Raw genomic sequence first — 13,840 nt, 5'->3', positions numbered from 1 at the left:
GTGCATGTGGAGTAGCTCTAGACTTTATTAACTAAATGGACAATTTCTCATAAAAAATTGGTGCCATATGTCTCATCATGAAATTTAAAAATCAGTATAGTTTGTTGAGCCTATGCTTCCAGACAGATTTCTTAGGACATCAGGCAGCCAAGCGGTATAAATTAATACCTGAATTTATGAATAAAAAAACAAAAACTTCTCTAAAAGATATTTGGAGCATTGAGATTAAGCAACAAATTTCTGCTACTCAATGGCCAGAAAATTGGTCTTGGAGAATGAGATGTACAGCGTCAGCATCAATGAAACAAACTTGGTTTTTCTTGCTGCATGGGACTTTTTGGACCCCGGCTCGATTGCAGAAGGTAGATAGTTCTAAATCTAACAGATGCTGGCACTGTCATCTTGAAATAGGGACATTGGATCATCTGTTGTTCTATTGTCCTTACAATCTAATTTAGACAGGACATTTCAGGGTGGTGGAGATTATGGTAGAGGAAATGATACAGTGGGTATAGGTATCTGACAGCAGTGAGTGGGAGTTAGGAGTTGAAAACAGATTCAAAAAAGTGGGCTTTTAGTTTGGATTTGAACGCTGCTAGGGAGGGAGCATGACGTATTGATTCAGGCAACCTGTTCCAGGCATACGGTGCCACAAGAAAGAAGGGACGGAGTCTAGAGTTGGCAGTGTAAGAGAAGGGTACAGAGAAGAGGGGCTTGCTTGATGGGAGAAGCATAGGGGAGATAAGTACTGTGAGACTGCCACTAGAAGTTGCAGAATCTATTTTGAGATAAGACCTGCGAAGGGCAGGAGCACGTGGGCATAACTCCTGCTTCCGGGAGCCCCTAGACCACTAGGTAGGTCTGGGGGACCTGTGTTGTGGGAAGTGGGGGCTTGGGCCGAGCAGATCATTGCCTTCGGAAAGAAAGAGGGGGACTGAGATGGGCTGATAATTGACTTTGGGAGGGAGCTCAGGCCAGGCCTTGAGAGGAAGGGGAAGAGGAAGAGGGGATCGGGATGGGGACACCCAGATCTCCTCTTGCTACTATCTAGAAGCAGGACAGTTTAATGCTGTCTTAACTTTAGCCGCTTACTTAACTGATTAGCAGTCTAAATATCACTGCTAACGGGTTAAGTACCGGCTCCTTCCAGGCTTTTCCCAGGTTCTACCCATGGTGATATTCGATTGCACTGTCCAGTTAAGTGCTGCCAAATATCAGCGGTTAGCTGGCAGCAAGCGATTTAACCAGGCAGGAGCTTCTTCTGAATGGTTAAATTACTTTGACTATTGGGTAGCATGCGCTTTGATACCATGGAAAGATATTCACTCATCCTATATATCTACTACCTCTGATCCATGGGAAACTACTGGGTTGGTCTTGTGGCCTGCCTATGGTTTGTTTGGCCTTTGAAGCCCTTTCAGTTGTGAATAGTCAGCTCTGCAATTTTAAAGTTGTTTTCAATATGATAAATCACTCATTTGCATGTTTTAATCCCAGGTATACAGTGAGTGGTTGCAAGAATTCAGGGAAAAGACCTTGAGAACACTAAACCAGCAGGACACTAAAACAGAGACCTCTGTAAGTAACCTATAAGACCACGAGAGCCAATATTTATGAGGAATTCTGTGCCAGTTCCTAGAAGGCCAACACGTAAATCTTAAAATGTCTTTCTTATTTAGATTTTCGGGGGAGTTGGTGGTCTAGGGAGGAGAGGTTATCACAAATCATAAGCATCCCTAAATAAAAATGTTTTAAAGTTTGTTTTAAATTTATCTAGGTTTTCTTCCTCTCTTAAGTAAAGTGGTAGTGAATTCCAGTGGGTAGGAGCAGTAACTGAAAAGATACGTTTTTGGGTGGTGTCATAAAATAGGTGTCATAAGGATGGAACATGTAAGAGGGATCAATTGCTGGATCATAGAAACATAGAAATAGACGGCAGATAAGGGCCCACGGCCCATCTAGTCTGCCCACCTTAATGTCCCTCCCCTACCTTTGCCCTGTGAATAGATCCCATGTGCCGATCCCATTTGGTCTTAAAATCAGGCACGCTGCTGGCCTCAATCACCTGTAGTGGAAGACTATTCCAGCGATCAACCACTCTTTCAGTGAAAAAGAATTTCCTGGTGTCACCTCATAGTTTCCCGCCCCTGATTTTCAACGGATGCCCTCTTGTTGTCGTGGGACCCTTGAAAAAGAAGATATCTTCCTCCGCCTCGATGCGGCCCGTAAGATACTTGAACGTCTCGATCATGTCCCCCCTCTTTCTGCGCTCCTCGAGCGAGTATAGCTGTAATTTGTCAAGCCGTTTTTCGTATGGTAGATCCTTGAGTCCCGAGACCATCCGGGTGGCCATTCTTTGCACCGACTCCAGTCTCAGCACATCCTTGCGATAATGCGGCCTCCAGAATTGCACACAGTATTCCAGGTGGGGCCTCACCATGGATCTATACAATGGCATAATGACTTCCGCCTTACGACTGATGAAACCCCTTTGTATGCAGCCCATGATTTGTCTTGCCTTGGACGAAGCCTGCTCCACTTGATTGGCAGACTTCATGTCCTCACTGACGATTACCCCCAAGTCTCGTTCTGCTACCGTTTTTGCTAGGATCTCGCCATTAAGGGTATAAGACTTGCATGGATTCTGGCTGCCCAGGTGCATAACTTTGCATTTTTTGGCATTGAAGTTGAGTTGCCATGTCCTAGACCATCGCTCCAGTAGGAGTAGGTCGTGCATCATGTTGTCGGGCACTGAATCTTCGTCTGTTGTGCATTTGCCCACTACATTACTCAGTTTGGCGTCATCGGTGAATAATGTTATTTTACCTCGAAGCCCTTCTGCCAAGTCTCTTATAAAGATGTTGAATAGGATTGGGCCCAAGACTGAGCCCTGTGGTACTCCACTAATCACCTCCGTCATTTTGGAGGGGGTGCCGTTCACCACCACCCTTTGGAGCCTACCTCCAAGCCAGCTCCCAACCCATTTCGTCAATGTGTTACCTAATCCTATAGAACTCATCTTGCTCAGTAACCTGCGGTGTGGTACGCTATCGAATGCTTTGCTAAAGTCCAGGTACACGATGTCCAGGTACACGATGTCCATAGTGTTCTTGAAGAGCAATAGGGGACAAGTAATCTATCAATAAAGCCTACATTCATTTTGAATGTAAGCAATAAGATTTTATAGGTAATTGTGTGGGTAATTGGTAACCAATGTGATTTTATTAGAAGGGGCATGGCATGGTTGACATTTTTTGCTTTATATATTAATTTGACAGCAGTGTTTTGGATAATTTGTAATCTTCGAAGTTCTTTTTGAGTGATTCTGTGATATAAAGAATTAACAATAGTCCAATTGCGAAATTACTAATGAGTGAAGAAGAATATTATGGGATGACGGCTCTAACCAGCCCCCAAGATGGCTTAAGACGCCTCTGTACAGCATGACTAGGCTTTCCTATGCCAGGCTACCAGGTGATGATGTTCTGGAGGCACAATTTTCAAGTTGTGATTAATATATTTACGGAGGTGGGGGAGGGTCATTGATCATTGGGGTAGTGTGTGGGGGTCTGTATTATGTGTTTGCAGTGCTTATCTGGTCACTTTAGGTGGGTTTTTGTGACTTAGACCATGTTTTAAATGGTCTAAGTCACAACGTCCAAGTTCCGTCGATCCTGTGCTGTATAACTTTCAGTTATACATGCAGTACGACTAAGTCTAAGCCGACCCACGTCCCGCCCAACTCACGTCCCGCCCTTGACACTCCTCCTGAAACACCCCGTTTAGCTTTGGTCGTTCAGCGGCACTATGAAAGCCTAGGTTGTTTAGAAATAGGTCCAAAACCCATTTTTATTATCGGCACTTGGACGTATTTTGACAATGTTCGTCCAAGTGCCGACTTAGGCCGGTTTATGGACGTTTTTCTCTTTCGATTACGAGCCCCTTTCTATTTTGTGCATTCAGCTCATTTCAGTAAATAAACACTTATTGGGGCATTTACCTCAGAAGCTGCAGGGCAATCAGTGCTCCAGAGCTATGAAGGGGAATGCACAAAACAGAAAGTGAGGATACCAGTTTTTTATTGTTGTATTTTTTTCTCCAGTTCCTCTTGAAATCCTGTTTTAATCAAAGTTCAGCCACAAAACAAACAAAAAAACGACTTCAAAAGCAAAATTCTCTATATCCGGTTTTTGTTGTTTATCTCCGGTCCAAAGATCCACTCTCACAATACCTGACATGTCTATATTTTGAGCCAGATATTCTGCTTCAGAGGGAATCCTTCACTTTTCCACTAAAGTCAGGGTTTAAAACATTCCTTTTTAAAGATGCATTTGATTAACAAGTTCTTCCATTGAATTCAATAATGCTAACGGTCTAAATCATATGATAAAAAGGAAAAAAGCACTATCATTTTTAAAAAGGCAAGATGCAGATATATGCCTTATACAAGAGACCCACCTCTCACATATAGAATCTAATAAGCTAGAAGGAGGTTGGGTCAAACACTGTTTTTTCTCACCAGCTATAGGGAAAAAAGCAGGTGTTGCTATTTTAGTTAATAAAAAATGCTCTGCTTCATTCAAACTAAAAGCTTCAGATATTCATGGAAGATGGATAATGGTGGAAATGAATATGGGAAATACTACCATGACGTTAATTAATATATACGCCCCTAATTCGAACCAAAATGAATTCTTTAAAACTCTTCAACAACTGATCATACCACTGGCTACTTCAAATCTTATAGTAGCAGGGGATTTCAATGCTGTAATGGATCCTTTATTAGATAAAAACCCAAGTAGAATTATGAAATCTATGGGACTAGATAATTTGATTCAATCTTGCGATTTAACAGATATATGGAGAATACTTCATTTTGATGGTCGGGAATTTTCTTTCTGTTCTCATGTTCATAATTCCTTCTCAAGAATAGATTATATCTTTACTTCAAATCATCTTGCACATCAAGTGACACAAGCAGCCATTGATCCTATTATTTTATCTGATCATGGTGGAGTATGGATCAAAATTAAAACTACAGATCAAAATAATAACAGACCAATTTGGAAATTAGATAATACACTGTTGGCTGATCCAAATTTTTGTGAAAATCTTCTAACAAAAATGAAAGAATTTTTTCAAATAAATGATAAAGATGAGATTAACAGAGAAACTTTATGGGACGCTTTTAAGGCATCAATTAGAGGACAAATAATTTCTTATTCGGCTTTTCTTAAAAAACAAATTAAAAAACAATTTTTAATCTTAGAAAAAGAGATTAAAAATTTAGAATCAAAACTTATAGAAAAATGGGAATATTCTATTCAACAAGAATTATTAAAATTAAAAGGTAAATATAATAAGATCTCATCTAAGATGATTAGGAAAGATTTATTTTCTCAGCAAACGTTGTATTATGGTAATTCAAATAAGTCAGGAAGAATATTGGCAAATTATCTTAAAGCGAAAAAAAGGAAAACAAAATTAATAGCTATAAAAGATGAAAATGGAAATACATATACACAAATTGAACCTATTTTAAAACAATTCCTAAAATTTTATAAATCTCTTTATTCTTCCGAAAATTATTTAAATAAAGAAAAAGATGGTTCTGAATTTTTAAAAATGTTAGAGGGTCCAAAAATTCCTGAACATATAAAACGAAGTTTAGAAGAACCAATATCACTAAAAGAATTAGGAACAGCTTTGAAATCCCTTAGAGTTGGATCCGCTCCAGGTGGTGATGGATATACAGTGGAATTTTATAAAACATTTCAAAATTTTTTATTACCCTATTTATTAAATCTTTATCAATATCAACTCAATAAAGGTTGTATTAAAGGCACTATAGCAGAATCTTTAACTATTGTTTTGCCAAAGTCTAATAAAGATCCCACTTTGGTCTCAAACTATAGACCAATATCTTTAATAAATGTAGATGGAAAATTATTAGCAAAAATACTTGCGCTAAGATTAGCTAAAGCTCTCCCCCATATAATAGGTATGCATCAAACAGGATTCGTTGCTCAAAGACATTCATCTCACAATACCAGATTAACATTCCATATGTTATATTTAACAAAGAAAATGAATGAACCTACTTTTGCAATTTCATTAGATGCAGAAAAGGCCTTTGATAGAGTAGAATGGCCTTTTATGTATCAGGCAATGGAATGGTTTGGTATAGGTCCTGGATTTATACAAATGATACAAACACTGTATAGCTCCCCTTCTGCTAGATTATATATTAATAATACGTTTTCAGAAAAATTTAATTTACAGAGAGGAGTTAGACAAGGATGTCCCTTATCCCCTTTGCTGTTTGATATTGTTTTAGAACCCTTAATATTAGCCATCCAACAAGCAAAGGAGATACAGGGTATACCTCATTCAGATAAAGAATATAAGATATCTGCTTATGCAGATGATTTATTACTATATTTGAAGAATCCAGAATCCACCATTCCACATCTACTTGAACTGATTGAGAAATTTGGAAATTTTTCAGGATATAAAATTAATTGGAATAAATCAGAGATTCTTTCACTAAATATACACTGTACAAAAGGTTTATTTGATACATTCCCTTTTGTTTGGAAAGAAGAATATATTAAATACCTTGGAATTTTGATAACAAAAACAGTAGATGAAACAATGAAAATTAATGAAAAATGTTTATTACAAAAAGTAATAGAAATGTGTGAGCAATGGAATCCTTTGCATTTATCTTGGTGGGGAAGAGTACAAACTGTAAAAATGATGATTTTACCTGTAGTATATTACCAAATGGGGATGATACCAGTTTTCTTTCAAGATTCGTTTTATACAAAAATAAATAGGATTTTGACAAAATTTATATGGCTTGATAAAAAACCAAGAATTGCTCTAGTGTCATTGCAAAAACCAATTAAGGAGGGAGGGGTAAATTTTCCCAACTTTTATAGGTATCATCAAGCCTATATCCTACGTCATGGTATGTATTGGATCCTCCCAGAACCCACAGATAATATTCCAGACTGGTTTTGGCTGGAATGGAGGCTTATGTTTCCATTACGTCTTAATCATGTAGTTAGTATCAAATTGCCAAGATTATACAAAGATCATAAAATATTTATGGATACCTGGAAAACTTTAAAATACATAAGTAATCTTACTCAAATTCCAATTAGTAAATCAACCAATCAAACTATATGGCTAAACCCCAAGATCAAAATTGGCGGTTTTAAAGTCATCTGGAAACATTGGATGATAGCAGGCATGATAGCAGGTACTTTGGATGATGTAATAAAAAATGATAAATTGCTGGAGTTTTCACAATTGCAACAGAAATTTGGTCTTAATAAAACACAATATTTTAAATGGTTGCAATTGAAGCAATCTATTCAGAAAGGGTTCCCTGAATGGAAAGACCTCGCTAAATATCACAGTTTGGAATTCTTATGTTTCCAGATGGACTCAATAGGTCATAAAGCCGCACAGTGGTATAAATTAATATCCGGATATATAAATAAAAAACCAAAAAATGGTCTTAGAGACATTTGGAGCATTGAGATAAAGCACCAAATTAGTGCATCTCAATGGCCACGACTTTGGTCTTGGAGGCTAAAATGTACGGTGTCAGCATCTATGAGACAAACTTGGTTTTTTCTTCTACATAGAGCTTTTTGGACCCCTGTTCGTTTACAAAAAATAGATAGTTCAAGATCTAATAGATGCTGGCATTGTCATATTGAAATTGGGACATTAGACCATCTTTTATTCTTTTGTCCATTTATCCTATCATTCTGGAAATCAATTTGGCCCCAAATTAATAGAATGTTAGAAAATCCGGTAGCCTTGACATATGATACTATATTATTTGGAACAACCATGAGAGCAAAAAGCCAAATTTCATCAAGTAATAACAAACTTTTATTTATTTTAACTGGAATTGCAATACAACAAATCACATCCAATTGGAAACAACATGATAGATTGAATTATATGTTCTGGTGGAATTCGGTATGCCACATATACAAAATGGAACTCGCTATTGCAACACACAAAGGATACATGAATAAATTTCAAAAAATATGGGGACCATTAACAGATTTCTGTAAGGAATGATAATTTTTCCTATAAATAAAATTTGGAAATATCTGAAGACCGTTAACATGATTTCTCTAATGAAAAATCAACTTTTCCCATGATAAGATATTTGAAAAGAGGGGAATGGGGTGGGCTTTTTAATTTTGATTATTACATACTAAATTAATATTTAAAGAATATACAATAAAGTTGATTTATGTATTATTGGTTGGGAAGGAGGGAGGGATAGGGGATTATTATATTAATGTTAAAATTGATATTAATATATGAGTTAGTCAAGTGTGTATTCAAGTTTCTATTGAGTTTATTTGTAACACTTGTTGTAACACAAAAAATGAATAAAGATTTAAAACGGAAACGGAATTCAATAATGCTGCTTTCGACATTTTTTTTGAACTCCCATCCTTATGTTTTTCCCTACCTTCTTTTCTATTATAAATTGTATTTCATTTCCCCTTTTTCCCTTCATTCATGTTTGTTAATTTGTATACAGTTCTTTTATTTAATGGTAATATATTAATTAATGTTTTATTGTTAATTTTTTTTAAAAAAATGCAATTTTATTTTAAAGTTGTAATTTAAAATATTTTCTTTTATGTATGTACATTGCTTTGAAGCAAGATTAAACGATTAATCAAAAATTTTAATAAACTTGAAACTTAAACTTGAAACTTGTTTCAATAATCCAACTATTAGCTGGTCTGTCATTTAAGCAGTAATCATTCCTAGTAGCCATTTCATAAGACTGGCTAGTGGATGTTGAGGTGGGCAAAACTAGTAACTAGAATCAGGGAAGCAAGGATAAAGCCAGAGATAAGGTAAAGGTGACTAGATAGACAAGATGAGCTTTACTTTGTAGTAAAAAGTAAAAGAGAATATCTTGCCACATACAAAATTTGTCTTTCAAACTGTATATTACATCTTGACTTAGTTTCATGTTCTGTATTTGTAGCAGATATTTTTTCCTGCGATTGTTTAATGCTGGTTTCTACTTGTTTCCTCTTTGTAGGATTTGCCGTTGAGATTAAAAGAAGCAGAGGAAGTGCAGAGCACTTTACAAGCTGAATGTGATCAGTACAGAACCATCCTGGCAGAAACGGTGCGTTTACTGCAGATTTGCACATTATTAGTACATTTTAGAGAGGTGTAAATCATTTTCATGCAAACCCGACAGATCAGTCACACAGTGAGCGATTGACAACATGCGCAGAGCCCTAACACCAGTGACAGACAGCAGCCTCCTGTCACTGCTGTTAGGGCTTCTTTTTTTTTTTTTAATGGCACAGCCCTCCACGCTGATGGCTCTTCCCAATGACTAAACTAAACTAAACCTTGGGTTTATATACCGCACCATCTCCACGAATGCGGAGCTCGGCACGGTTTACAGGAAGAAAGATGAGAGAGGAACTACAGTGGAGAGATTAAAGAGTTAGGTGTAAAGGGGGAAGGTGAGAGACCTAAGAGGGGGGAAGTGTTACAGTTTTGAGAATAGCCAGGTTTTTAGGTGTTTGCGGAAGAGTTGGAGGGAGCTTGAGGTTCGGAGAGGGGAGGTGAGGTTATTCCAGATCTCAGTGATTCTAAAGGGGAGGGATGACCCAAGTTTGCCTACATGGGAAATACCTTTTATGGAAGGGAAGGATAGTTTAAAAATTTGGGAGGATCTGGAGGAAGTAGGGGTTGGGGAGTTCCAGGATAGAGGGATAACGGCAGGAAGGATGCCATGTAGGATCTTGTAGGCCATGACCCTCTCATGAACTGGCACCGCGACCCCCCTTCCCCCCTGGCAGCAAAAATGGCAGGAGGGATTTTTACTCCCTCTTGCCTGGCCGAATACCCCTGTGCCATGGCTCTTCATATGTTGACATTAACAAAATCCATGGAGGATCAAGCCTTCTCTGTATATTTGGATGCGAAGAAGGCATTTGATTGTGTAGAATGGACTTTTATGTACCAAGGAATGGATTGGTTTGGAGTGGGTACTGGATTTATGCAAATGATCAAAGCTTTGGCCAGATTGTATATAAATAATTCTTTTTCAGATGGTTTTCGTCTGGAGAGGGGAGTCAGGCAGGGATGTCCCTTATCTCCTCTGTTATTTGATATTGCATTGAAACTTTTATTATTGGCTATTCAACAAGCAGAGGAGATTTGGGGTATTCCTTATGCTGGTCGGGAATACAAAGTTTCTGCATATGCAGATGATATTTTGCTTCATTTGAGAAATCCTGAATCTACTATTCCACATTTATTGGACTTGATCAAAAGATTTGGAAAGTTTTCAGGATATAAAATAAATTGGAATAAATCAGAAATCCTTCCGCTTAATATACATTCTCAAAAAGGATTGTTTGATCAGTTCCATTTTCTTTGGAAAGAAGAGGGTATAAAATATTTAGGAATATGGATTTATAAGTCACTGGAAGAAACAATGAAAATAAATGAAAAATATTTATTGTTAAAGGTTACAGAAATGTGTGAGCAATGGAATCTGTTACATTTATCTTGGTGGGGGAGAATTCAAACAGTGAAAATGATGATTTTGCCTGTGGTGTGTTATCAAATGGAAATGTTACCAATTTATTTTCAAAGTTCTTTTTACAAAAAATTGAATAGTATTCTTATCAAATTTATTTGGATGGGCAAAACTGCTAGAATAGCTTTAGTATCCTTACAAAAATCAAATGAGGCGGGAGGGGTAAATTTTCCAAATTTCTATAGGTCTCATCAGGCCTATATTCTGTGTCAGGGTATGTACTGGATCCTGCCTGACCTCATGGAACATTATCCAGAGTGGTTAATAGTTACTCTAATGGAAAAGATTGGGTTGCCATTAGTCAGTCTTCTGTAAATCGAGGATGCAAATTCCAGATTGAGGATGCAAATTCCTGTTAATTCTTTATTAAATTTTCAGTTCTTACAAAAAGTGCATTATAACATACATATCATAACCATGAGAATTAAGCACTTATAACCATTCAGAAACAGTTTATCAAAACCCAACAAAAATACCCCCTCCCAACCACCCCAGAAAAGATCATAAATCAGAGAATCATTTAAACATATATCCACCCCCCCCCGGATTTGCAATTAATATGTTGGCAAAAATTAAAACTATAATAATACAAAAGACATCAATGGGCCCCATATTAATTTGAAAATTTTTGTGTTCCCTGAGAAATCAGAATTTCTTTTTTCATATTTATATATTAAACATAAATTTGCCCACCAGAACGTAAAATTAAGACAGTTCCAATTTTTCCCAGTTGCACATAATCAACTGTACAGCTGTCCCTGTCATAATTAAGAAGAGAGGTCCTTTATATTTATCTAAGGGGTCCTTAACATGCAACACAGTTCCACATATCACTACTTCATAAGTCAAAGGGATCGCAGACTCTAAAATATTAATATGTCCCCAAATCGACTTCCAAAAACTCAGTATCATAGGACAATAAAACAGTAAATGATCCAATGTTCCTATGTCTAGATGACAGTGCCAGCATCTATTAGACCTAGAATTATCCAACTTATTCAATCTAACCGGGGTCCAAATAGAACGATACAACAAAAAAAACCCCAAGTTTGTCTCATAAATGCTGATGCTGTACACCTCATCCTCCAAGACCAAGATGTAAATTCCACAGTGTTCAGCTACATGGGTGAGGTATGGAGAGATCAGGGCATGTTCAGCAGTTGTGAACATAAGTTATAGAACACCTGAAGTTACATGCCTTCCTGCCTACTGTTAGGTGTGAGCATTTACACCAGCCATTTGACTGTCATAATTGCTGATGGCTAAGGTTAGGTGTATAACTGTAAACTTACCCTGGTATTCTACAACAGCAGTGGTGTATGCAGTTACCATTATAGGATCCGTGTTCAGTGTATATCATCCCAGTGCCTAACATTGGGCAACTTTTTGAGAATTACTCCCTCCATCACCCAAAAGGGTACCTAGTAGGAGCCTATTCTATAAAGGAAAGTAGGCATGTTTTTTCCCTGTTAAGTCATCTGCTGGCAGAAAGAGAAGTTTTATGTATTTGGGGTGGTGGGGGGTGCATAATAAAAGGTTTGTCTGCTGTCCCTACCCCACTCACTGTTTTACTATTTGGGATCTAGCTACATACTTGGGACCTGGGTTGGCCACTGTTGAAAACAGGATACTGGACTTAATGGACCTTTGGTCTGTCCCAGATTGGAAATTCTTATGTTCTTACATCTGTAAATCTTTATTTATTTTTATACGTACAATAAGTGTGATAATGCATAAACACATTTGCACATTGAGACTATCACTTAATATTCAGCAATAATACCAATCATAAAATTATATCTTCCTCCCTTCTCACCCCTTCATAACAAGTAATTATATTACTTTTTATAAGATGTTATACTTAAAATCCCCCCCTCCCTGAAAAATGAACTATAAAAATTAAGGGAAAAGTAACATCTAATCATTACAAAATTTTGTTAATGGCTCCAACACATCTTGAAATTTTATTAATATTTAGACCAATAATAACGAATATTATCCCAGGACAAGCAGGCAGCTATTCTTGACTGATGGGTGACGGCACCGACGGAGCCCCGGTACGGACACTTTTAGAGTGATTGCACTCTAAGAACTTGGAAAGTTCTGGTAGGCCGCACCGCGCACGCGCGAGTGCCTTCCCGCCCGACAGAGGCGCGCGGTCCCCAGTTTTCTTGTTTCCGCGGAGCCAAGAAGACGCACGTTTCAACGGCTGTTGAACTTTTTCTATTTTTTCGCCTTCCCGCTCGCGTAAACTTCTTGGGAAATATTGTTTCCCTCTTTTTATTTATTTCTTTTCTTTTAAAAAAAAAAACAAAACCGAATTTTGGTTTTCTTATTATTTTTTCGTTTTGCCCGGCGGGGCCTGCTGCCACCATCGAGGCCTCGGCCTTCGATTTGGCAGAAGCCGTGTTTACGTTCATGCCCCCCCCAACCCGGCTTTAAAAAGTGCCAGCGGTGCGCGAGGCCTATTTCTAACTCTGACCCGCACAACTGGTGTTTGCAGTGCCTCGGACCTGACCATCGGGCATCCACCTGCACACGCTGTGCCACTCTTCAAAAAAGAACCCTAAAAAACCGTCAAATTCAGCAACGGTTATTATTCGGTACCGACATGTCGGACATGGCGGCACCGGTCCCTACTTCGATCCCGACGCAGTCGGCACCCGTCTCGTCGACGCCGCACCAGTCAGGTAAGCCGGCTAAGAAGCCTTCCCCGCTGGAGCGTCCTCCGGTCAAAGTAGCAGAGAGCCCAATCCTGCCGACCGCGAGGCGCCCACGGAAGCGCTCCGCACCGATAGAGGTAAGCCCCTCGACATCGGGTTCCTCTTCGGAGTGTAGAGCGGCACCAAAGGTACCGCAGAAGAGAAAAGCGGTACCGGTGCCTACTTTAGACGAGCGCATTGCTGCCGTCTTACAAGTGCAATTGGAAACTCAGCTAAAACAAATCCTTCCTGCACTCCTGGTACCGAACCTTCCGGTACCGGTCCGGTCTGAGCCATCGATGCCGATAGTTACACAGCCTATGCTCTCGGCTTCCTCTTTGTCGGCACCGACACATAGAAACATAGAAACATAGAAATAGACGGCAGATAAGGGCCAAGGCCCATCAAGTCTGCCCACCCCAGTGATCCTCACTATCTATCTTTGCGGATAGATCCCACATGTCTATCCCATCTGGCCTTAAAATCCGCCACACTGGTGGCCTCAATAACCCGAAGT

The 13,840-nt window shown here is 38.6% G+C and overlaps 1 protein-coding gene across 6 annotated transcripts in view; it reads left to right on the top strand.

Annotated features, from left to right (window-relative positions):
* RRBP1 (ribosome binding protein 1) overlaps window positions 1-13,840 on the top strand; it is a 205,083-nt gene that overhangs the window by 150,613 nt on the left and 40,630 nt on the right. For all 6 annotated transcript variants that reach the window (XM_033935933.1, XM_033935932.1, XM_033935929.1 and 3 more), the window contains exons 14-15: window positions 1,498-1,578; window positions 9,098-9,187. In XM_033935933.1, coding sequence (XP_033791824.1) covers window positions 1,498-1,578; window positions 9,098-9,187 — 171 coding nt within the window. The remainder of the gene's footprint in view (window positions 1-1,497; window positions 1,579-9,097; window positions 9,188-13,840) is intronic.

The sequence above is a fragment of the Geotrypetes seraphini genome, chromosome 3 (assembly GCF_902459505.1).
Source record: "Geotrypetes seraphini chromosome 3, aGeoSer1.1, whole genome shotgun sequence".
NCBI lineage: Eukaryota > Metazoa > Chordata > Amphibia > Gymnophiona > Dermophiidae > Geotrypetes > Geotrypetes seraphini.
Note: the sequence above shows the minus strand (reverse complement) of the source record. Positions and strands in the feature narration are given on the sequence as shown.